We start from the raw sequence: 25,381 nt of genomic DNA on the forward strand, positions 1-25,381 counted from the left end.
TTCTAAAATCATGAGTTGTGTAATGAAATGTAGAGTGAAGACCTAGAAATGTATCTGTACTGATATGGAAGATGAGCAAATTGACCAGAAAGTTCAACTGGAATGGGAAGCATAGAAGTTAGGTAGGAAGAGGGATTCTGAGGATGAACAGGAAAATAGATTAAAAATAGTATGTGCTTAACACTTCTAGATTTATTGCCTGTGGTGATGTAATTAAAGTCTGCATGTCTGTAGTGTAGATCTTTAATCTGCATTAGTCACCCAGGCTGTCTTGTTACCTTTGGAGACTTGTAGGCACTTTTGGGGTGAGACTGTCTCCTCCCCCAGGGACTAGATGAGTTTTGCTTTAGAAGTGCTTCCTTACCGTTATTATCAAGGGTGTCTTTATCACGAGTTTAGGTGTAGCCTTTTAAATGCCACTTTGTATGTACATCTGGCAGCTTGAAAGTATAGACACACAAATCTAGTGTGATAATCTTTTAGATTCTTTTAGATGCTTTACATTTGTATCTCAAGAATACATCTTTGTCCTACAGATGGAAATGGAGAGCTGGCAGCAAGAACAGCCTGTGGTATTGAGAACATGGACGATGGAATCGCCTCATAACTATGAAAATAATTGCCATGAGGTCTCAGTCTTCCTATGTCATGGGGCAACTTACTTTGAGGTGGAATTTGATGAAAACTGTGAAACTGAAAGGAGGTAATTTGGTCTTGTGCTGTGTTAGATTCCAGTATCTACCTGCCCAGGGGCAGTTCATGTTTCAATGTGCAAGAAGTGCTTCCTGTGCTCCAAGCATGCCATTTCGGTTTCTTCATTATCCTGTGTAATCTAGAATGTGTATTTTGAATGACTTCTCATGCTGACTGCCACTTCTGGCAAATGTACAGACATGCTGTTCATACAAATTTTGCTTCCTTTGGTCTTGGTCTGTTTTGTAATATTGCTGTGACCACCACAGTTTGTGCTTGTGGGATTTATTTTGCCCTCTTTAGGCAAAAATATTGGCTTGGTTTCTCTTGGCAACGTATCCAGCTACTGCTTAGTTAAGGCATATGTTAGATGTTAAAATTAGCACCCGTTACCAATCCTGAAGGGTTGGGAAAGTTCTGCAGGAAAGCAGGTCTGTGTTTGCTGGGACTGTTGCATTGAAACATGAAATAAATCCTTAAGAGTGATGTGAAGCAATGCAGGTGTGGTTCGGAAAGATGTGACAGCTCAGATTCAGTGCTTTTGAAAATCCAAAAGCAAACATTTTTCCCCAAAACTTAAAAAGTAAATTTGGAAGTAATGGATTGCAATTTTCACAGGTATGATTACCTGGAGTTTACTGATGCAAGAGGTGCAAAAACTCGTTACGATACAAAGGTTGGCACTGACAAGTGGCCTAAGGTGAGCACCTTTACAGTTCTGAACCAAGTGATATATCCAATCTTAGGAAATTCTTATGATTCTTGTGGGGAAAACCTATGTGTAAAAGGACGTGTGCTTTTGTATGCCTGTGTCTCCCTCGAAGGTGGGGGGCAGGAGATGAGGAAGGAAGTTTGCAGTGATGCAATTAAAGGGAGTGAATGAGTGATAATCCCTCTTTGTTGCTGTTATTGAAGGGGCAATCAGTCAAAATGAAAAGTAATAATCATAGAATCATACAAGGATGTTTAACTGCTGTAACTACACGGGTAAAACTTACTTGTTGATGCTCAGCCCTCACAATTCCTTACATAATGAGACAAGTGTAGTGCTCCCTGTGGCTAAGCTGTTTTTTCAGTGACACTTGCTTAAATGGGATGCTTCTCTATGGTTTTATGGCTCTGACTTCTAAAGCTCCATCATCTATAAAATTTCGCATTAAGCTCTTAAATAGAAAGTTTACCTGCTTAGTATTGTGGGTGTCTCGTTCAGATGGTGGGGGAGATTAGATCAGTTATGGACAGAACATAATACTGAAAAACCACAGTTGCTGAAGGAAATTCATTACCCTGAAACGTCTTCCTGTCATCTACATTTGGCAAAATGACTGTTTTGTTGCTCTGTAGAAAGTGACCTTTAAGGCTGGCCCACGGCTGCAGTTTCTCTTTCACTCTGACAGCAGTAATAATGAGTGGGGCTACAAGTTTTCCGTCACTGCTTACGGCCTACCAGATGTTGCCGTTTCTTGGGGCTTGGATTTACAGCTTCTTGTATCCCGGTTGATGGGGCGCTTGGCTTCCCGAAGTATGGCCCTGAAATCTCTCCGAGGTGAGTGCATTGAATAATAGCTCCAGAATTGTGATGCCATGTAAACAGGAGATATAAGGACCTTATGTTTCAAATCCCCAGCGAAAATAAAGTTCCTTTTTTGTTTCTCTCTTGACTCAAGATGAAACACTCCAGTTTTGCTGCTTAACAAAGTTTGGTCATTGAGCCATACCCACTTCCTGTGGGAAGCCTGGCTGCCCTGAGAACACCACTGTGATTTCTCTAACCTTCAGAAGCCAGTGTTAGGAAGACATGGACACCTGGAAGTAATCATACTAAACAGAATTACATTGATGAAGTAATATCAGAGTTTGCCCAATCTTCTGTTCTTCCAGTTCTTTTTATCTTTAAAAACTGTTCCCTAGTGGTGTGGCCTGTCCACCCCCTTACTGGTGGTGTGAATGTGGAGCCAGCAAACCAAAAAAATATACAGAGCTTAAAGTACAGATGATTTCAAAAGTTTCATATGAACATTTGGTGTTCATTTAAATTTGGATTCACAAATTAAGTCTGGCTAATCCCAGAAGTTAAGTAAATTTAGGTTTTGGGCCACTGAAGATAAATAAAATACATAACAGGAGATGAGTGCCATAAGAAATTTAAAAAAAAAAGAGATGTTTATTTTTAATTTCAAACCCAGAACAATTCCATGTAGCTTCCTAAATCTGAATTCATTCACCACTTGGAGAAAGTCCAAACAAGGTTAAAGAGTTCTTGCTGCAATCAGGTGGTCAGTGCCTACCTTGGAAAAGTAGGCAGGTGATTAGCTGTAGATTTGGGAACTAATCAGAGCATCAACAAGGTTGGAAAAGACCTTTAACATCCTTAAGTCCAACCATTCCCCAGCACTGCCAAGGCCACCACTAACCCATGGCACTGAGGGCCTCATCTACACGGTTTGGGAACACTTCTGGGGACAGTGACTCCAGCACTGCCCTGAGCAGCCTGTTCCAATGCCCGACCAGCCTTTCGGTGGAGACAATGTTCCTAATATCCAGTATAAACCTCCCTTGGTGCAGCTTGGGGCCATTTCATCTTGTCCCATCGCTTCCTTGGGAGAAGAGACCAGCCACCTCCTAATTGAAGTGTTCTTATCATAGAACATTTTCTTCCTTTCTTAATATGAGCATGCTCATACAGCAAATTATTATGTCTTTTGTAGGACAAAAAGCTTTTAAACTCACTTGCAAATTGGGAAATTTCTATGGTTTTAAGTACAGTGAAAATGTTTAATTTAAAGCTCTTCCATAATGTAACAGCCTGTCACTGCAAGATAAAAAATTGATGCTATCTTTATAGCATCAAAGAAAGGTTGCATCAGTTTTCTGCATCACATTAGAGAAACAGAAGTTAGACAATATAGTTAAATTACTTGTTCAGTGTATTTGCATTACTCTTCACCCCCCCCAAATATTTAACATTTATTGTTTTCATCAATCTGTAAAAGTGAACAAAAATATTTAGTAACTGACGTGTGTGTTCTGAATTTCTTGCAGAACTAGGTAGTGAAGCAGACTTGCCTCCTTTGAAAGTAACAGCAGTCCTTAATTCTCCTCTGTGGAAACCTGTCTTCAGGCATCAGATGTGTCCTGAGGCACTCCCGGGAGCCAGTCAAAGCAGTAGGCTGCACCAAGATAAAAAAGAGGTACTTAACAGCACTGCTTTTGTTTCACTAGCATGAAATTCCTGTGTTTCACACAGCTTCGTTCAGACTTAGTTGCTGTGTCCTTAAGCATATGCTGTTGTGCTGAAGTTGTCATCCCCTGTGCTGTTTAATTCCAATATGAAGGAGGAAAGGAACTCTTGTTCTGTGCCCTTTATTAGTTGCCATTTTCACAGAATGGTTGGGATTCAAAGATCATCTAATTCATCTCCTGTGCCTTGGGCAGGGACATCTTTCATTAGATCAGATTGCTCAACTGCAGTAGATACACTGCAAGGTGACTTAACTGTAGAAATGGGCCGCAACAATTGCCAGGTGACACTAAAGTAAGTGTTTTCTGTCATTCCTTGCAGGCTGGGAGCTCTCACCAAGACGACTGCCGTAACTTTCTTATCGACTTTGCAAAATCAGATCCTGCCCAGGACTTCAGTGGGCAAAAATCTGAACTTTTCAAAGGATTTACACAGGCATGTAAAAAACAGACCCCAAAGACAGATATAGTTGCTGGTTCTACTGTTGATCAAGCTGTGAACTCAACATTTGCTGCTTTGGTGTATCTCACTCCAGATTTATATGAGAAGCTTCAAAAATATGGTAACTCTAATATTATTAGACTATCTTAATAATGAGGACTTAAAGTTTGTAAAAGGCAATCTTATAGTTCAGTTTATAAAGTCTGAAAAGCAGTTTAGTGTGGCAATTTCTAAACAGATACACAGTATAAATTCATCATTTAGGTAGACTAGGTAAGCCTTATCTCTAGAGTATTTAGTCTTTATTAATATATGCTTTTACCTTCAGAGCTCTGTCCAAATATTAATAACCATCATAAGCTATTACTAAGACTTATAAGGATATACCTAAAGAGAGTAGTGATGTTCTCTGGGGTTTTAATTCAGAACAATGTGGTTTCCAGTGGTTAGAGATTTGGATACAATTTTCCACTCTCATTGTACCTTTCCTAAAAAGCCAGCACTAACTTATATATGTTTTTAAATGTTGGGGGTGGAGATGTGAATTACCTCCCAAAATGTTACACTGTGGAAACTAACCTTGGTATCCTCAATATATATAAAGACATATATTTAACTTGTATAATGTCTGTTGCATTACCACTGATATATTTTTCAGTAGGCAAAATGAACAACTGTTTAACTTGCAGCACCCTTCCATTAAGCTTATTGATATCGTTGAAGTGTTGGATAATAAGGTGGTACTTGATTTTGGAAGGTTTCATTTTAGGCTTTTACTTTCTGTCACAGCTTTGAAGCTGAACAGCTTACATGTTGAGCTATAAAATTATGGGTGAAAATGATTGACACAAAGACTGACTTGATGACTAAAGTGGTTATTGCCTTTAGTCATTTTGTCTGTGTCTGACAATTGATCTAATTTCTGAGTAAGACTGAAAACTCTGATAGCTCAGGAAAATATTAGTGAATGGATAAGAGATCCAGCCTAGTATGTTAATAGCTTCATCTGTCAGTCTTGCTGGGCCAGGCTGAGTTCAGGACCCATGTTCACCTATGCCATGTGAATTACATACAAGTGATGCTGGAAAGAACAGGGAAATAGGAGAGGAAGACCGTAAATAGGAATGTCTTTTTCTGCATAGTCATTGTCAGGCCACTTTTGGTGGAAACTGTTTTGTCAGGTCTTTAATTTTTATGAATTCATCTTTCTAGAAATTCATAGCATAAAATAGACAAAAAACTTGGTAACTAAATGCATCTATAGAGCTTTAAGTTAATACTAAACATTTCTTGATTATACTGAGATCAGTTTACATTTGTAATATTTGTGTATATAGGAAGAGGTTTATATTATCCATGACAGTAGGCATCAATTTTGGGAAGAGAAAGATGTTCATAATTTAACTTTGCAAATAACTCTGTCAAGGTGCAGTTTATGTATTTAAGGCATATGAAAGTTGGCAGGTTTTATTCCTTATTTTTCTTACAGGCATAACTCCAAGTATTGACCAAGAGACAAAGGGAAGGCTCTAGCATAATTCTAATTAAGTAGTCAAGTTGTGTAAAAATGGAGCTGTACATAAACAGGACTCTTCTTTCTCTCATTTCCAGTCAACAGTGGAGGCAAGGTGCCTTTGAGCTATGAGTTTGCACAAGTGTATTCCCTGGCTGATTCGATTAGAATATGGATGGTAAGATCACTCAGGAGGATATCTATTAATATCATTTACCTTAATATTTTGCAATGCAGTGTTAAGGAGTAGGGTGGGACCATGTTTTCCATCAGTGATTCTGGGTCAACTGTTTTCACTCAGGAAGAACATATATTCACTTCTGAACTGTGAACTTAAACATTTAAATGCATTCTTACACTTCCCTCCTTCTCTCAGTCCCAAATGTGTCATCATGCATATTTAGGACTGAATTTGGCTCAAAACCAGTTTAACTTGAGTTATTTTTCAGCAAGAATGCATGTTGTTAATTAGGAAGATTCTTACGTAGCAGTTGGAGTTTGTTTGAGGTGCAGCATTGAAGGAAATCTGTCTTAAACATAATTCTCACAGTAATGCAGTGCTAACAGAAAAGGAAATAATTGCTTCTTTGACAAGCAAGTAACTGGCTTCAGTTCAGAGTATATTTTCTGCATCTAATTTTCCTTGAAACATAAGCCTTATGTCAAGAGGTGGTGTCATCAGCTCACACAACCTGGTGAGAGGTGTCTGTGTCATCCCCTGCAGCTGTGGAGAGCCAGAATTCATTTAGATTTCACTAGTCTGCAGGAGATTCTAAATGTTAATAACTGTGTGGCCTTCAAGAGCAGCTAATTCCATTTATGGCCTGTTTTTCTGCTACTCTTGTGAGCCCTTCAGATGTAGGCCAGTCAAACTAACTGCTCTAGTATCTTGTGATCTCCTCTTTCCTGCTTGCAGGAATTCCTGGCTGCTTGATACACTAGAGATGCAATGAGTGCATGTTAAGATGAGTAATTGCATCGTACCTGTTGCATGACAGGTGATGTTTGCATCTGACAGCACTCACTAGTTACATGACACAATGCTTTTGGAGAATCTTGTCTCATGACTAAGTGTACATCTTTTCCTGAGTGGTGGGGGTAAAGGGGAAGCCTTGTTTTCTTGGAGGGACGATGCGCATCCAGTCACAAGATGGGGAAGGGTCTCAGCCTACAAACGTTGGGCATCTTGGTATGAGTCTTTGTTATTTGCCCTGGTAGTTTAGGTACTGCTCTTTTTAGACTACTGGGTGTTTAGTTCTGCAGTAGTGAGTAGTAAACACTGTCATCTGTTCCTGAGATTAAATTCCTTTAATGTGATGCAGTTTTCATACTGCCTTGCTGTATAGAATATACAGGGGGAGTCATATTTTAACTGTTTTAACATCCTGTCTACAGTTGGAAATGAAGCAGAAATCCCTGATGGGTAGGGCAAATGATTTTGAGGAGAAGCAGAGCACAGAAGCAAGTGAGGTGAACCCAGAGACTCTTGGTAAGTGTTGCTTTTCCAAATGTATAATCATTCCAGGTAGTTGAGTAAATCATTGCCTTGAGAGTCTTCGACATTATTTTTGCTGTAAAAGGTACATTAGCAACTGGGGCTACTTTTTAATACCTTAAGAGATAGTTCATATAATGTAAACTAGTTTATCTGGGATTGGGTTCTGCTGTTCTTTGCGGAAAATAGTACATGAGAAAATTCTACAGCGAATGACCTCTCACTTGGGTCACCTGGCTCTGAACTTGCATTCATCTATTGGTGTAGATACTTATTACTATAATTAACTGATGTTACAATAGCAGCTGGCTGTTATCAGAATAAGATGTGTTCTCATTGACTACTGTGTACTTTGTGTGGTTCAGTGTGATTATTCAAATTGAGCATTTGGAAATCTAAAATTTAAGTAACTGATAGTGTCATGATCAATATAACAAGAAGAACAGTATTTCCTAGCTGTCTTGGCTCAGAAGAAATCAGATAAATCACTTTCTTCCTAAGTAGAAGACAGCAAGTTTGGCATTCTGTTGTCATGATTGTAACTCTTCCAATTTTTATGCTGCAGCAAAACTTTGTATGCAGAAGAGCCTTTTATTACTGAATTTTTTGCCTGTAAGAGCAAAGACGAAAGATTCTGCTTCAGACAGTTTGGAAGCCCAAGACATTGATGATATCCAACATTACGTTGGTGATAAATGCCAAAGAAAAGGTTCTTTTGTGGACACGGACTTCCAGGCAGCACATTCATTGTCATCCAATGGAGTAACTCCTCCTATTTCAAAAGAGGGGAGCCAAATGACACTATCTGATACAAAGATTAAACAACTTCCAGATCCCCTCCAAACAGAAGCAGGATCTGCAATTCATAGTAAGCCTGTTGAAAGTACAGTTTCACAGCAAGAAGATTCATCATCACCTCCTTCCACTCCTACACGAAAGTCTCAGTTCAGCCGTGGAAGACTAAGGCTGCTGTCTTTCCGATCAATGGAAGAGCCAAGACCTGTGCCTACTGTGAAGGCAAAATACCCCATATTGAAAAACATATTAGACTTCATTAAGGATCAATCACTCTCCCATGAAAGGTAAGCAAATTGAAAATGTTGCCAATTATAAAATGCAGAAACTTGTCTTCACACCTCTTCAGGTGGAACAAGACACATTTTAGCTGCAAGATAGCATTGAAAAGTATTTTTTACATGAATACATTACGTATCAGACTTCAGTTACTCAGAACCCTGTAGGGGCTCATAGAGGGTAGTGTTTCCTTGGATTCACTTCTGCCATGTAGAACTTCAGAATTGAAAAAATAATTACTTGGCACTTTATTGTCTTGCTTCCTGAGATCTGTTTGCAGTGGCATTTTGCTTTTTGTCTACAAACAGCAAAGACACAGTAACATCAGTAGTAGCAATCCTCCATACCAAATACAGAATAGTTGCACCTCTCATTAAATTACCTGGTATTCTGAAAATGTAAATCAAAAGAGAGATTTCCAATTCTCAGCTTGTCTGGTTTAGGCTCTAAAACTTGGACTGGTGCAGGAAGCATTGGGTTCTGTTTGAAGCTTTAGCACTCCAACTGTAATATACCACTGCTGCAATACAACTGAAAATTTAGATACCAATCTCTTGTTTAATTAGTCAAGCACTTCTTGAATTGTGATTTATTTGGGTTATTTTAAACACAATGTTTTGAAGTCCTCATAGATGTTTTTTGCTTTTCTTAGCATTTTAAAGGTTCTTGCTTTGAGAAAATCCCAAGGGCAGAATATCCTGGAAGTGCTCAAGACAATCCGCCAGTGCCTAGACTCCCTTGGGCAGCCACACTGTTTTCATCCACCATGTGTACTTTTTCTCTTAGAACTTCTAGCCTGTCAAAAAGATTTCACAAAGTAAGTAATTATTTAGTCAAGTCTCAGCCATGTGATTTAATGTTTTAGTGTTTGCGTTCTCCCAGTCATGTATATTGAAAACCATAGAAAGTTACTGCTTTTTAATCCATATGGATAATAACAATATGGCCTGAGGATTAGTTTGTAAGCTACTATGCATATCTTACATGCTTCACTTAAATATAATTATTTTCAAGTGGGACTTAGTTTTACAGCTGTTTATGTTGGTAGGTATCATATGGTTGAACCACAATGCACATACCTAGAAGCACCTTTAAGTTCCAACCAGTTCACACCAGACTCAGAAAGATTGTAGAGTCTTTAGTTATTGCTTTAGTTTAAGTTCCTGTCTGCTTTTAGATTAGTTTCTTTCTTGTCTGGTAAAGCTGTAGTGATCTAACCCATTTAACTTACAATCACTTATGTAGCATTGCATCTTTATATTTTTTGTGAGTTTACTTTGTAAATCTGCCTATCTGGCAGAAGAAGTAGAGTCCAAGAATGGCGGATGTTTTATATTGTTAGTTAAGCATTTGATTATTCATGAGTTTTCATAACTTTGGATGTGATACCTGTACAGGAGAAATGTTATTGTGGGCTGGTGTATTTCACTCGTGTGCCAGAGGCTAAGGTGATGGACCTGCAAGCCAAGGTCCGCAGTGCTCTTAGCTACCAGTTACAGGACATGCACATACATGCAGCAAAAGAAGGCAAAAAGCATCATATTGATTATATGCATGTGCAGTTGGTTTGTTTTGGGTTTTTTTTTTTTAAGTAAGGAAAGATAATTTGGAAGGTTTTTTCAACTAGAAAGCATTGTCTCAAAGCTGGAGCTCTTCTGGTTCATTAATTGGGTGTGATTTCCATTGTGTGTCTGCACAGTGCTGCCAGAACCCTGTCAGCTGGCTTCTCACTTATCAAGAGCTTTTTATGATCATCTTACATTTCCTTTAAGGTCTTGATTAGCTTTTTGTAAAGCACCTTTTTTAATTTGAAGGAATGTTCTATCATTAGTGCCACCAGAATATTCTCTGCCTGTTTTGTTTAACTTCTGATTCCCATTACACGATTCCTTTATTTTCTTTGAAAGTGATAGACTGCATTGTAAACCAAACTAACATCCTTCCCCCTGTGTTTAAAAGATTGCCTGTTTGTAACATTGGCACAAAGCATGCTGCCTAAAATGTAACGGCAAGTTCTAGACTACTAAACTGACTCTTCAATTTCTAGCTACTTTGGAAACTTGGAAGGATGTGGTGCTGAGCTACACAAAGAGATTCGAGAGTCCTACTACCAGCTTGTTTTGTTCCTGGTAAATTCTGTGAAGGGATTTAGTACTATTAATGACAGGTACAGTACATTGCTCGCATTACTTACATGATTCTTTTTTTCTGTTTTTCTTCACCTCTTCCCTTCTCATTTGTTATTTATTGCTCAATGCCTTAATTTTGTCTATACTTTGCCTTATTTACAGAACTAAAGAAGGAGCCTTGATCTTGTGATCAAAAATGCCAAGTTAGCTTTTTATTACTACTATGCTGTAAAGCCCAATAAATTGAATAATGTCAAAACCTTGACTTAATGCATTTTGTAGTTGTAATTCTGCAATGAATTTCTGAAGCTTAGTAGTAAAATACTAGAAATACCAAATTTATTGTGGAATACATGAGCAAGAGTAATGTCAAATATAGCAATTCTGCAACCATGCTTTAATGTTAAAGCTCATGTTTTGAAAACATTCTGGTTAGAATTTTGGGGATTAATAGCCAAATGTCCTAGAGAAATGAGAATTTTGTGACTACAATATCAGTCTCCCTGCCAATAGCTCCCAAGTCCTTGTTGAGTTTCAACTGAGCATGGCAAAGGTTTCGAAGAGAACAAGTTCCTGCAAATACCAAGAAAATGTACTGCAGAGAGGAGACAAACCCTCTTGTTAATGCTTGGGCAATAACATAAGCTCTGTCTCAGCTGAATCTGTAAAGGATACCATCCTTATTTCAAGTTACATTGGCAGTGCTTCTTGCTAAATTGTTTTGCATTAGTAAACCTGAGTTTCTGCCACGCAGTTAATTTAATGCAGAGTAAAGCCTGGAAATCAGTGTACAGTGGCTGTTTGCCCTTACTCCCCAAACATGCTATTTCAGCTTTGGGTTAGAGCTCTCATCTTTTATTGTCTCGTATTTTTATTTAGATCCTTGCTCCCTGCCTTATCATGTGTGCAGACAACTCTCCTTCACCTTTTGGATATGAGTTGGGAACCCAGTGATCTTTCCTTCTTTGTTGAGATTCAGTTACCACAGCTGCTTATGACTACATCACAAGAAAACATAAGTATTCATGACAGCGTCATTTGGTGAGTCAGGAAGAAAGCAGCTTTCACATGGTGCGAACTATTGATACTGTTTTTACCAAGAAAGGCTGCTGAACTTTGTGCTGGAACAAGGCAGTAAAAGTGCTATTAAAAAGTATGGCATAATTCTGGGCAGGATCCAAGGGCTAAACTGAAGTATTTGAATTTTTTGCGGTATTACCAGCACAAAGACTACTAAAATTGTATCTTTAACCTGATTACTGCTGGAACACTTCTCTTGTTTAGCAGTGCAGCAGGAGGTGGATAATGCTGTTTCATGTCCTGATAAATGTCATATGTTTTTAACCTGCATGTTGCAGTTTTATAGTAGTTGTACTTACACATGAGCAATGTGAAGGCCCAGAAGCTTTTTCAGTGTCTCATCTGATCTGCCAACATTACCAAAAGCAGTTTTGGAAGCGTAGATTTTTTTGATTTTTGCATTATGGTTCTCCATATGTATTTAAGAACTTGTCAGAGAGGCAAGAAGCAGGTGTCACATGATCATTTATAAACCAAGTGAACTGCAGTTCTCACCATTCTGTTTTTATTAGCATGTTATGGCACTTTGTTCTTTAAAAAAACCCAGAGTATCCCAAGTTCTATTAGAGGGAAGCCTGGTTGCATTCAAACTGAATTTTGAGCTTGCTTTTCTTTCAGTCAGTGGAGTGAAGAAGATGAAATTGCAGACTACAAGCAAAACTGTGAGTGGATGGATGAATGTCAGGATGTGATGTTTGAGACCTGGTATGAAAAGATAGCTCAAGCTGACCCAGAAAAGCAGAGAAAGGTGAGCTCATGATTTGTTTATCTGTAGGAGGAGTAAATAGATTTATAAAAGCCTAAAGGAGAGAAAGGAATCTGACTTAAATTGTTTTTTCATTATTTGGGTCCCTAGCTCCCTGCAGGCCTTCAAAAGTCTAATATGATGAGAAGATCCCCATCGTTTTTTGGCAGGGGAAGTGTTCTGCTTTCTGTCTAGAAAGAGCTTTCTCAAAGTCAGAAAATAATACTCAAACTGTGTCCCTTTATTGCTCTAGATGCACATGTTTGTTGCTCGTTACTGTGACCTGTTAAACGTGGACATATCCTGTGATGGCTGTGATGAAATTGCACCATGGCATCGCTACCGCTGTCTGCAATGCAATGACATGGATCTGTGTAAAACTTGTTTTCTTGGTAAGAATCATTTAAAAAACCCTCAAAACCCCATCCTCAAAGGCAAACGAGTGTCTTCTAAATTCTACATAAAGTGAACGACTTCTTCTGGATACTTTAGAAATGTCAAGAAATCTGAACTTGCAGTTAAGAAAGATCCTTTATAAAAAAGGATTTACAGGAAAATCTTAAAACGCTTCTTTACAGGTGGAGTTAAACCCGAAGGACATGAGGATGACCATGAAATGGTTAACATGGAGTATGCCTGTGATCACTGTCAAGGAGTTATCATAGGTCGGAGGATGAACTGCAATGTGTGTGATGACTTTGACCTTTGCTATGGATGCTATTCTGCAAAGAAATACTCCGACAGGTATTAAATAAGTGATTTTGTTTCCCTCACTTGGCAGAAAAGCAATAATTAGCATCTAAGTACAATTGGTCATTCTCATGGTGCTTCCTGCAAGGTTGTGTCTGACATCAGAGCACCTAGTTGGTGTCCTTTGGGCAAACATAGCAAATATAGGACCAGTTCAGCAAAGATTTCTGCAGTTTGGAAACCTGCCCTAGCCTCTGAAATAGCTCAATAGCAATTGTTTTCTAGCCATGGCTGTGAAAGTTGCAGAAGGAGAGTTATCAAGCTTGAATGATAGAAGAAATGAACACTGCTGTGGTTAGACAGCATAGGTTTCAGTGCTTGACACCGAAGATCTTAAAAAACCAAGTCTACAGTTGGATTTTTTGGAATATATGGGTTTTTCATAGTCCTGTAAAGATGATGTGTGTTATTAACTACATGGATTAACAAGAAAGTGGCTGCATTTCAACATTTTGTACCTTCTTCTTTCAGTCACTTGCCCACTCACAGCATCACAGTGTATCCCATGGTGACTATTCGAATCAGTGACCGACAGAGGCTCATCCAACCATATATCCACAACTATTCCTGGCTGTTGTTTGCAGCTTTGACGCTCTACAGTGCAGATCTGGCAAATGGGGGAGAAGTAGAAGGAGAGAAACTAGATTCACACATCCTCAGCCATGCCAGAGTTGTGCAACATCAGTGCATACAGCTCATTGGAGACTGCTTGATGAAAGCACAGCATGGAAAAGGTGAGTCAGCTCCTCCTTCACTGAAACAATAGTTTCTAGCAAGTGTCAGAGAAGTCTGTGGTTACTCACTTTGAAGTTTGCAAAGGAAAGGGGAAGCTACTGTGTACCTCACTGAGAATAACTGTTTATGTAGAAAGCAAATGTAGAACAAGTGTCATTCAGGGTCATTGGAACATGGAAAATAGGGTGCTTGAGAATTGCTTTTATGCTTCCATAAATATTGAAGACAGCTTGGCAACTCTTGGGTTGTTGTTTTTTCCATCTTAGATGTTATAAAGGGATCAATCAATACAGCTTTGTGTTCTGTTACTAACGCTACTGACAACTGAAGGACTGGAAGGAAAGCAAATAACTTGGTGGAAAACGTTTTGGTTTATTTTTTTGTTCTGCATCTCTTGACAAGAATTTTTTTACCTTATTTGTGGTATGAGAGAAGTTCCTGGGGATGATGGGTGTTTGTCTGGAAACAGGGATTTCTGTGAACTAAGACCACAGAACATAGGGTGATACAGTAAAAACCTATGTTGAATATATCAAATTCTAGACTCAAGTTCCAGTGTTTACTGGTAGGTTTTTTCTTTAGCAGCTTTAATACAGCTGAAATACCACCACCACCACCACCACCAAATACTTACATGTGCTCATTATTTAATCTGTTTGTCTTTAACATACAATTTTATTACATAAATACTTAAGTGGTCAGAAGATTAAAAGCTAAGACAAATAGAATTTACCTTTCATAATTTACACTGTTGGAAAGTTTGCAGTTCATTTCAGTTCTGCTTTTTGCCTATTTTGCCTCTCAACAACTAAATAGCTTTTATAACTTTCTTGCTTTCAGGTCTGAAAAATATAGCTCTCCTCTGCATGTTACCAGAAGGTGAATCCTTCTCGGAGAATGACACTGTTTCAGTCAGTCCTCCCACAGATGGTGCTCCAAAAAGTCATGCTGGTGATAAAGCAGTGAAGGGAAAAGATGAGAAACCAACAACAGGCTCTTTTATACATTGCAATGTAAGTACCTGTTATTTCCAGAACCCCTGATATCAATGAGGTGTGTGATCTTCAGAAGCTTAAACATCCTATTCTGGATATGTAATGGAAATAATGGAGCGCGACAACTTGGTTTGTAGCTAACAGTTGGGGGCCAGGGGCAATTCTTGGTTGGCTCATGTTTTTTATTAGATCCAGCTAATCAAAGACATAGGTATCACCTTATATTCTTACAGGTAACTGATTCACAGAAACATCAGCAAGAAGGGGCAAAGGTCATTCTGAAAAGGTTGTTGTTTCCCCTAGTTGTTAGCACTGTATAAGTAGGAGATTGAGTTTTCTACAGTTTTATACTGTGTATAAAACTATTAGTGTAATAATTTTATGCACAGAGATACGAGCAAAATAGAGAAATGTATTTTTACTGTATGCAACTAAAGACATGTATACATCAAGCAAATGTGAACCAATAAAAGGTTTTGATATTTGAGGAAAAACCTTTGTCAAATGCAGATGTCTGGCAGCTTCTTTCCATGGTTGTTTCTGCAGGTATTAAATTCTGTTTTAATCTTTTAGTGCCTTTGTTTTATTTTTAGGGGAAAGGAGATACGTGTAATGAAATCCAGTCTCCTGCAGAAGATAAAGTAGGAAAACAAGGAAGTGAAAGCAAAGCTGTCTTTGCAAATAAAGCTGTTTTGAGACAAGAGTCAGACTTTTCTGTGGAGGATAATGTTTCTCCAACAGGTAAATATTATTTCTCGTTTTCACTGTCACAGAAATATCCATTCGTATGCAAAGCAAACAGCTGTATTTTTATTCCTAACCCGTTTTTGTGTATTTGCAAATGTCCTTAATGCAAGAGAGCTGTCTGCTTTGTAGAAACCTGCCAGACATACTGCTTGGAACAACCTTGCAGTGCGTTTAAGGGATTCTAGAAATCGGAGTAGAATTCCACTGATATATGTTCACATACAGAGATAATAGTTCCTGTTGGTCCAACACAATACTTGTGTATTCTTACTGGAACTAGAAATCAAGCATTTTGTTCCATTAAAGACTAGTATTGTAAGAATTATGATAGTTAAAAGGACCTGTTTGTAGTACTGTCCTTCATATGTTTTTAATAGATGGTGTAAATCTCTTTACCTATCATTTACACACTTCTATAAAAGATTTGCTTGTCAAATTTTAGTATTTTAAAGTTTGTGGGTTTTTTTAATCCTTAGACTGTTAAAATTAAGCTATCACTTTTAAAAAGTATTTTTAATGTCATTTTGGGGATTTTCTTCTGTTGTTTTAATCTAAAATGCAGATGACTACCTCGTAGAGGATTCAGCCCAGAAGCAAGCAGAGAAGGTTTTAACACCTAGCCAGGAACAAGTTTTTGCTGAATGCTCTCAGAAGAGGATTCTAGGATTGCTGGCAGCTATGTTACCACCTTTCAAATCAGTTAGTTCTTTCTACATTCAATCTGTGTCACAAATAACATGAATAAAATTCATAGCAAATTAAATGTAGGAGGTGGGCTCTTGTTTGCATGTTATAAAATGCAGATCAGAATGTCTTAAGACATTTCACATTACTAAGGGGTGTAAGGGCTTGTTCCTGGGTGGAGGGAGAGGGTAGGGAATTTTAATTTCACTGTAAAGCATTCTATCTTAACTGTTCACCACTAGCAAAGTTTAAATCATCAACTTAAGTTTACGCGTCAGGTCAACTTAAGAGGTCAACAACTGAAGTAGGAACCTAGTTTCTCATTCCCTTTTGTCCCATTGAAAGAGCATTAGAACAGAAACTTTTGCGTGTGCTATGACTTCGACTAAAAACCTTGTTTTCTTTACCTGCCTTAATGATATTTTTCTTTTTCTGTAGGGCTCCACGATGTCTTTGATTAACCTGGAGCAGATACTTCCACTGATGTTTCAGGTTGTAATCTCAAACGCTGGCCACCTAAACGAAACATATCATTTAACACTGGGACTTCTGGGCCAGTTAATCCTGAGGCTTATGCCTGCGGAAGTGGATGCTGCCGTGGCTAAAGTCCTTTCAGCCAAACATAATTTGTTTGCTGCGGGAGATGGGGCTGCAGTACCAGAAGGCTGGAAGACAACTCATCTTCTGTTCAGTCTGGGAGCTGTGTGTTTAGACAGGTGCTTTTACTTTAAACCTATTAGTTGCTCTCTGATGACTAATACTAATTTGCGTTCATGTGTGCCTCATGCATAAGGGCTTTTTAATAGAAAGTCAATTAAACCTGTACCCTGATCATGGAAAGGGCTTAGCATCTGCAGGCCTTAGTGCAGTGACAGCCTTTTAATTTCCTTCCAAAAGAAGGAAATTTGTTGAATAGTGGCTTAATGTCCTGCGCTTGCCTACATAGCATGTTACAGTGGAAGAAGTAATGTTTGGAAACTTCAAGGAAAACCAAAATACAGTCTTTTATGATTTTTTAAATGACATTCTTTCCCATTGAATTACTTATCTCTTGTGTAACTTGGGGAAGGAGGAGAGGTATGGCATGTGGTAGCTATAACCAGTGCTGTGGTCTGGATCTGGCCCTTTTATGTAAGATATTAGAGAGATTTTTGTATCATAAACTTGCACTGGAAACAGCAAGGAGGGGCAGAGCAGATGTTCCATTTTGAAGGTCTTGAGAAAGCTCTGATGCATTCTAAGATTAATGTCATGTCTCTTAAAAATGACAGTGTTATTTTTCATTGTAGCTTTGTTTCACAGGGAAGGTTCGTAAACAAATACAAAGTGTATGAAATTCAAAGGCAGAATATCCAAAGAATTAGCTGAGGGAAAGGATTTTTCTCAAAGACTAACTTTAGGGTAAGGCCATTATTTCTGTAGCCCGCAGAGGGAGAGCAGCTAGTCACGTACATAGGAAATAAACCACTTGCTGTTGTGCAGTGAGAAACTTCTGAGCTCTAAACTAAAAATGGGGATTAAAGGTGACAATGTTCAGGCACACCCTGATTTGGGACGGTGAACTCTTTAAGAAAACAGAGTGTTATTTATACTCTAGTGATGAGAAACAAAACAGAAGTCGTGTCAGCTGACATGAAAGCTTCAAATACTTGGAAAAACACATAATGGTATGAAAGCTACAGCTATGACATTAACAGTACTATGCTGTCTTGAGGGAAAATAGTTGCAGGTAAGTCTGTAGTCTGCCCTCCTAATACAGACTGCTTTTGCTTTCCAGTCGTGTAGGTCTGGACTGGGCAAGCTCCATGGCAGATATTCTTCGATCTTTGAACTCTTCTGCTCAGTGGCATAATGTGATCGCTGCTTTCACTGACCATTGCATTAAGCAACTGCCCTTCCAGCTAAAGCATACCAATATCTTCACTTTACTGGTGCTGGTTGGGTTTCCTGAGGTAAGTAGCCTGTTGACACTAAAGGAAGCAAAATTGGTTAGAGCTTTTACTTCTAAATACTATGGATTTCATCAGTTGGGAACATCCATTATAAAGTGTCAAAACGTGGTGTATGTCAGAGTTCACATCTTCCCACTTGTGCACAGTTCATGTTTATTTAATGAAGAATGATGTAGCTGGTTTTGCCTTGCATTCATTTGCTGCTTAGAACTATCATGAGAAAGCCAGCCTAGTGCATTTGAGTATCAAAAAGGACTTCTTATACAAGCAAAATAACCTGATCTCACTCTTGCTCATCATAACTGATATATTGCCTATGTAGTATTAAGCTGGTTATTGTAGGCATTTATTTCTTTTTTTATAGAAGTGAACTGCCATTTTCTAAAGACCAGCAAGTACCTGGCAGTGAGCAAGTCGTTCAGCTAAAAAATACAATACCAAGTATAAGCAAATGTAACCAATATAAAAGGTTGTCTGTATTTACAAATAAGTATTCCAAATTATAACTGAAACTTTTACTGCAATTGTAGGTGCTGTGTATGGGGACTCGTTCTGTGTACATGGATAATGCAAATGAACCTCACAACGTGATCATTCTGAAGCATTTCACTGAGAAGAACAGGGCAGTTGTAGTAGACATCAAAACCCGAAAGAGAAAAACAGGTTCTGTGACATTTTTATTTTATCAAAGAATCAGAGAGTATTTCCTTACAGTTTCTTATGGATACCCAAACACATATTTTAACTAGACTACTTTGTGCAGGTCTGCAGAGTTTGAATTCCATTATTCACCTGGTTTTCTGCTCATAGGTTCAACCAAATTGTGAAGCTTCTGCAGTAAAGATTACAGAGACTCCTTTTTAAAACTCTGACGTGTATTTTTATTCAGCAAGGGTTTAGCAAGCCATTGACACCATTTTATTACTTGAGAAATTTCAGAAATAGGCTTTTGACTAAGCAGTTGTTTCTGGTTTGAGGTGACTGACTTGAGCAAGCAAGTGCTTGCTGCTTGTGTCTTACCCTGAACGTTTTGGGCATAGTCCATTTAGTTCTTCCAAAAATTCTCTGCATTTTTATGAAGTGCCTGTTTCTTGTGGGCAAGATGTGCTACTAACTAGCAAATGAAGAGAAAGACCAAACACAAACATACCCATGATCACTTGGTTGCTCCTGAAATGGTGCTGTGTTGGCTGCCTTTTCCTGGTTTTGTAAAAAAGCATTCCATGAGCACAGGCCAGCTTCTTTACTCATGTGCTTCATAAAATGTCAGGAATCTTTTCTGCTTTCCTCCTGTCTGGAAGAACTTTTCAAAACAGTTCGGATACTCCTAAAATTTGGAACAAAAAGGAAAGACAGCTACACAGCACGACATAGAGTATGCTCTAGGAAATGTGTCTGGGTAACTGACAATAATCCATTTTAGGGCACATCAGTGCATTGGCTAGAAAACACCAAAACCACAAAGCTAGATGCTGCTTCCTGGGTCCCTTTTGTTATACCAGGGAGAACTTTCTTCCTGTATTTCAACTAAACATTTAACATATAACAAATCAGTTGGATTTCTAGGAGCGAGGGATTTCAACTTTAGGTATACATGACCTAATACTGTGAAGTTAAAGCAAAGGTTGTCCTAAGATTTGACTACTGAAGTTGTTTAAAAGATATTTGGAAAAATAAGAGACTAAACTGCTTCTTGATATTGAAGAAATATTTGAATATGAAAGACTTTTTTTTTTTGTTTTGTTTGTTTGTTTTGTTACTATTGACATCCTAACAGTAAGACTAGTAAGATTAATTTCATCATTATCAATTGCAGGTCAGAATTTCCCCCATTTTAATTGTAAAATACAACCTGTGTTGCTTTGTATGCTGTGCTATTTATGTGCAAATATATGCAATCAGCTGTTGCAGAAGTTACCTAGGGTTTTCTTTTAAGTTGCACTGAAAAGTAAAGTGTTTTCTTGACTGTTAGTGAATCTGGGATAATTTCAGTGCAAGACCATCATTAGAATGTACTTCATGTATGGATCGTGTTCATGTCTTGGCCTACTCATATCCACTGGTAAGAGATGATTTCACATTTTAAGATTAACCTAGTGACTTGTGTTTTCTCTCCCTTGTAGTGAAAGACTATCAGTTGATTCAGAAATGTGGACAAGAGGGCAGTGATTCCCAGACCCAGCTGAGACAGTATCTCCAGCACTTTGTTCTTATATCCACACACCTTCTGCAAACCAGCATGGACAGTAGCTACGCTGAGGCAGTGGAAGCAACTTGGGTCTTGTCCCTCGCTCTGAAGGGGCTTTACAGAACACTTAAGGTATCTCTTGCCTGACACACAGAATATAATAGATAAATAATAGTTTGTATTCTACCTTGTGCACAGGAACTTGGGTATTGACTAAGCATGTTGGGGAACTAACGCAAGATCATAGCTCTCGCAGCTGGCTCCTTTTATCCCCTGTCTGTAGGGGACTGAAAATGTTGCTAGGCTTTAAAGAGCATTTGTGAATTTTGAGTTGAAAGTTGGATCACTTCCTCTGTGGCGCTAACCATTTGTGAAAGCCGAAGAAGAAATTTTATAGGGATAGATAATGCTTTGTGGAGTGAAGCTCACTTGCTTCTTTTCTTACTCCCGAAGTATTTGAAGAAGGGGATCTGTGGTTTTTGGACTGTCAAGAATAAATCAGATATCCAGTAACTACTCTGTGTGTGTCATAGATGATACTCTCAAGGTATTTGAAGTGGGGATTTGTATTTTGGGGTTTTTTTAGGGAAATGAAAGGGAGATTCCTAATGTAATTCATCTGGGCAGGAAACTTACCTGAGGCTGTGTGATAAGGCATTGTGATGCACTGTTCCCTTTTTACTTGCTTCTGTGTGTCTGTATGTGTAGATTCATGGCTTTAAGGAGGTTCAAGCTGCCTTTCTTCAGTCTGGTTTACTCAAGCTTCTAGTGAAGAAATGTAGCAAAGGAACTGGCTTCAGTAAGACCTGGCTTCTCAGAGACTTGGAGGTAAGAAGAGTTAGATTTGCAAGATGTCAGGCTTCACACAGTGGCATGAAAGGTGATAATGGTGCACTTCCCTTTTGTGAAGAAAGTCTCAAGAATATTTCTAATTAGTCTTTAAAAAATGTTCACTTAACTGTATCACTGAATTTGCTTCCTCTGTCCATCATAATTGTGTAGATAATAGTCTAGCTTCATTAAAGCAGGAGCTGATTTAAGTTCATTTGATTGTATTTGAAAGAAATTTGCAAGATGAGGCATGAATCACTCGGGTTCTTCTGCATTTTATTTAGACTGTTCTTGAAAATTTAATTCTTCAATTTAAAAAATAGTAATTAATCGTGAAGAAAACCATCACTTGCATTACTCACTGTCGTGTACAAGGTATTACTGCAGTGCAATGTGGGGAGATCAATATGCATGTAGGCATGTTCTTTCTAAATGCTTGTTAATTGCTGGGAGTGTGGTTCAACTGTTAGTGATGTTTTATCATAGGCGAAAGTTGTGTGAATTCATACTTAGGATGGTAACAATGAGAATGAGAGAGAGTAAAACCCTGGAAATCCTCTGAAAAGTTGCTCCAAGGGGTTGGTTCAAATACTGCAGAATCAGGTCTGGATGGTGGAATCTTCCCACCTTGTGACCTACTGGCCAAGAACCAGCCAGCCCTGACTCAAAGGTGTCCCACCTTCCTCCCCTTTGGGCAGCACTGTAGCAAATGACTGTTCTGCCCTAAGCACTAAAATGTCTTGCCATAGCTCTGCCCACATTACTCCTCCTGTCACAAATTGGAGGACCAAGGAAGTGTGCAACATGATTTTCTTCCTATTAGGAGTACTAGTGTGTGGCTGTGCTGAAGGAGGAGAGTGTGTAGGGGCATCGGTGGCTGGTGTTTAGTCACATCTACTCTATACTTGTTTAAGAATCCTCAAGCCTTTGGTGTACTGAAATGGTTGAATAATTATTTTCTCAATTTTTTACACTTTTGGCTGATCACTTAAATTGTCTTTGTAGCAGCCTGGAAGGTGCAACTCACTTGTAAAGAGGGAAATAGTTTGGGGTTTGTGTTTTGGTTTTGGTTTTGGTTGGTTGTTTTTTGGTGGTGTTTTCTCTTTTTTTTTTAAGGTGCTGCTGCTCTTTAGAATAGCATGTGCTAAGCACTGTCCAAGTCTTAAAATGTTCATATAAAATGATGATTGCAGATACACTAATAATATCTACAGCTGTCACACCATATGCTACCTTCTTTTCTACATAGATTTTGTCAATAATGCTGTATTCCTCAAAGAAAGAAATCAGTTCCCTGGCTGAACGTGAGGATACTGAACTGGAAGAAAGGGAACAAGATCAAGATGTGGAGCCACCCATTGTTAGTCCTGTGGATTTAGAGCAGAACAAACTTGATCCTCTGGAGGGTTTGGATGAAGCCACCAAAATATGCTTCTTGGTACTTAATTTTACCTCCTTTGACATTTCTTTGAATTTTCTGGTTGCATAAAGTATTTGGTAGTCTATATGGCTGGTTTTTTCTTGTAAATTCACAGAATATGGGTCTGATTTCAGTGTACTATTATCAAAAGGAAATACATTATATTTGCAGTCATGAACACTACAAAATCTTTATAAAGCTTTTTGCTATATTGCTTTTCACTTTTACTAATCAAGATATTAAGTTCATTAATTCTCTACCTATATGATAAATATATGGGAAAATAATACCTAGGTCATCCTGAACGAAACTCATCTATCTTTTTCCCCTGTAATGTCATCTTTTTTTTCCTTTTTTGTCCCCTTGCTCAGATGACACATGATGCACTAAATGCACCTCTCCATATTCTTCGAGCCATGTATGAGTTGCAAATGAAAAGAACGGATTCTTTTTTCCTGGAAGTTCAAAAGAGGTATGTACAAGAGTGGGTCCATCCAGCAGAAAAACGAAGTTATTAGATGTGGGTGGTAACCTAAAATCTAATAGGTGCCAAATAGAAATTGTTCCAAGGGTGCAATTTGGTTTTCATGTATGAAAAAGTGAGGAAATAAACTCTTACTAAGTTGTATTTATGGAAACAAGTCATCAACCTCTGAAATATGTTGCACGTTCCTTTCAGTATGGTAACTCCCTTATGAAGATCTACTATGTCTTTAAATGCTCCTAACGGAGGAAGAATGGAGAGCTGATGTGTGGCTTGTAGTAATCAAAGCATGTCCTGGAGCCACCGTGTTCTCACAGAGATGAGCAATTTTATAACATTTAAAACCTCCAGGGAAGCCAGTTAACGTGATATGATAGAAATAGGTAGAGTTTAATGACTTTTTCAAAAAACAGAAGGTGGAAAGATTTAATTTCCATTTAATTGCACCAATTTAGTTTGCATTACTTTCAAAACACATTTGTAACTTCTGTTTCTTCTTTTGCCTTTTTTAAGGTTTGATGGAGATGTAATTACAACAGATGAGAGGATCCGAACGCTGGCTCAGAAGTGGCAGCCCAGCAAGCGTTTGAGGCTGGAGGAGCAGAGTTCAAAAGCAGTAGATACAGATATGATCATCTTACCCTGTTTGGTACGTGCATCTCCAAAAAGGAGCAGTTGTGAAATAATTTAGGCATTGAGTAACTTCAGTCTTGTTTAGTAACTTCAAACCTGAGTTATTTTTTTTAATATCTGAAATAATCTGTTAATGTTTTATGCCAAAATGAATAAGCACGTACAAGAAGCAAGTATTTCTTCCTAAAGGAAGTAAGAGAACTTGATTCTCAGGTCAGGAGAACAAATTGTGATTGCACACTGTAATTTCCTCTCTTTATACAAGAGAGATTGTATCTAATTACTGTAAGCTTATGCTGTGTTACTGTTTTAGCATGTTGTTATAGTAATTTCAGCAGAACAAGGAAGCAGTAAGTTAGTCGTGTGAAGTAGACACTGCACTTGGAAGCTTTAGGTTTGCATTCATTAGCATGGTCCCACAGCTCTTTGCTTTATTTTGGGTGCTTATTCCTTGCCATGTGGTATCACTTGTCTCTCAGTTGCAGAACAAAGCTGTGAAATATCCACCCCTGGAAATTCTCCAAACTTAACTGGACAAAGCCTTAATTTTGAAGTTGTCTCAGGTTTAAGTTGGATTTGGACTAAACGATCTCCAAAGCTTCCTCCCAACTTGCCTCATTCTGTGTCAGAAATAGCATGACATTGTTTTGCCCCTGCAGGTCAGCTTAAAATAGCACTTCTGGTTAGAATTTGAACTGCTGTTTCCACTCGCATAGAGTCATGAATGCATCAGCGTATAGTGAAGTCTGACATAAACTGTCTCTTTGAGGAATCCTGTCCCTGTAGGTGTGTGAGAGATCACACTTTCCTCTTCTTTGATGCTGTGATTTTCAGTACGTAAAAGACAAATCCATTTGTAAATTCAGCTTGCAGCCTGATGAACTGGTCAGATGTCCAAACATAAGGAAGTAAATTGTGGGGAGCCTATTTTCAAATTTACATTTCTTTTTGCAGTCAAAACCTGCACTCTGCGATAAAGCAACAGAAGAAACCAATCCAGTCGCCCAGAAACTGATAACCAACACAGAGAGTGATCTACAGCTTAGTTATGCCAAGCAACGTCGCACTAAGAGTTCAATACTCCTGCACAAGGAGCTGGACTCCAGAAGTAAAAAGGCTGTGAGGGACTACCTGTATCGTGTAAATGAGGCAACTGCTGTTCTTTATGCCAGGCATGTGCTGGCATCGCTGCTAGCTGAGTGGCCAGATGATGTGGCAATAAATGAGGAAATCCTAGATCTTAGTGGTCCAGCCCATATGACATACATACTGGACATGCTTATGCAGCTAGAGGAAAAGCAGTTATGGGAAAAGGTAAGTGGATTTCACTTGTGCATGTGAACAAGCCCTGTGCCTACATGCCACGAGACTGACTAACAGAAATACTTGCAGTTCCTTTTTTAAACTAAATTGAAACTCCAAAAATTTAAATTAGTTCTGAAAAAGCAGTTGGAATCTGTCAGTGTCTTAATGTACTGATTTTGTTAACAGAAAATGGAAAAACTAGCTCCATGGAGACAGCTCAGTTGTGAAAGAGCTATATGGGAAAAT

The 25,381-nt window shown here is 38.5% G+C and overlaps 1 protein-coding gene across 5 annotated transcripts in view; it reads left to right on the forward strand.

Moving 5' to 3' along the window:
• ZZEF1 (zinc finger ZZ-type and EF-hand domain containing 1) overlaps positions 1-25,381 on the forward strand; it is a 59,493-nt gene that overhangs the window by 22,620 nt on the left and 11,492 nt on the right. For 4 of the 5 annotated variants that reach the window (XM_030472724.1, XM_030472727.1, XM_030472729.1 and 1 more), the window contains 27 exons: positions 537-703; positions 1,312-1,393; positions 2,038-2,239; positions 3,736-3,884; positions 4,256-4,496; positions 5,987-6,066; positions 7,284-7,377; positions 7,949-8,465; positions 9,110-9,274; positions 10,505-10,624; positions 11,466-11,627; positions 12,285-12,414; positions 12,665-12,803; positions 12,990-13,155; positions 13,633-13,895; positions 14,737-14,909; positions 15,485-15,632; positions 16,201-16,337; positions 16,761-17,038; positions 18,100-18,274; positions 18,805-18,937; positions 20,398-20,594; positions 21,171-21,290; positions 22,543-22,731; positions 23,085-23,185; positions 23,711-23,846; positions 24,785-25,144. In XM_030472724.1, the coding sequence (XP_030328584.1) occupies positions 537-703; positions 1,312-1,393; positions 2,038-2,239; positions 3,736-3,884; positions 4,256-4,496; positions 5,987-6,066; positions 7,284-7,377; positions 7,949-8,465; positions 9,110-9,274; positions 10,505-10,624; positions 11,466-11,627; positions 12,285-12,414; positions 12,665-12,803; positions 12,990-13,155; positions 13,633-13,895; positions 14,737-14,909; positions 15,485-15,632; positions 16,201-16,337; positions 16,761-17,038; positions 18,100-18,274; positions 18,805-18,937; positions 20,398-20,594; positions 21,171-21,290; positions 22,543-22,731; positions 23,085-23,185; positions 23,711-23,846; positions 24,785-25,144 (4,824 nt within the window). The remainder of the gene's footprint in view (positions 1-536; positions 704-1,311; positions 1,394-2,037; positions 2,240-3,735; positions 3,885-4,255; positions 4,497-5,986; positions 6,067-7,283; positions 7,378-7,948; positions 8,466-9,109; positions 9,275-10,504; positions 10,625-11,465; positions 11,628-12,284; positions 12,415-12,664; positions 12,804-12,989; positions 13,156-13,632; positions 13,896-14,736; positions 14,910-15,484; positions 15,633-16,200; positions 16,338-16,760; positions 17,039-18,099; positions 18,275-18,804; positions 18,938-20,397; positions 20,595-21,170; positions 21,291-22,542; positions 22,732-23,084; positions 23,186-23,710; positions 23,847-24,784; positions 25,145-25,381) is intronic. The other variant, XM_030472725.1, reaches the window with a different exon arrangement.

The sequence above is a fragment of the Strigops habroptila genome (genome assembly GCF_004027225.2).
Source record: "Strigops habroptila isolate Jane chromosome 13 unlocalized genomic scaffold, bStrHab1.2.pri S16, whole genome shotgun sequence".
Lineage (NCBI taxonomy): Eukaryota > Metazoa > Chordata > Aves > Psittaciformes > Psittacidae > Strigops > Strigops habroptila.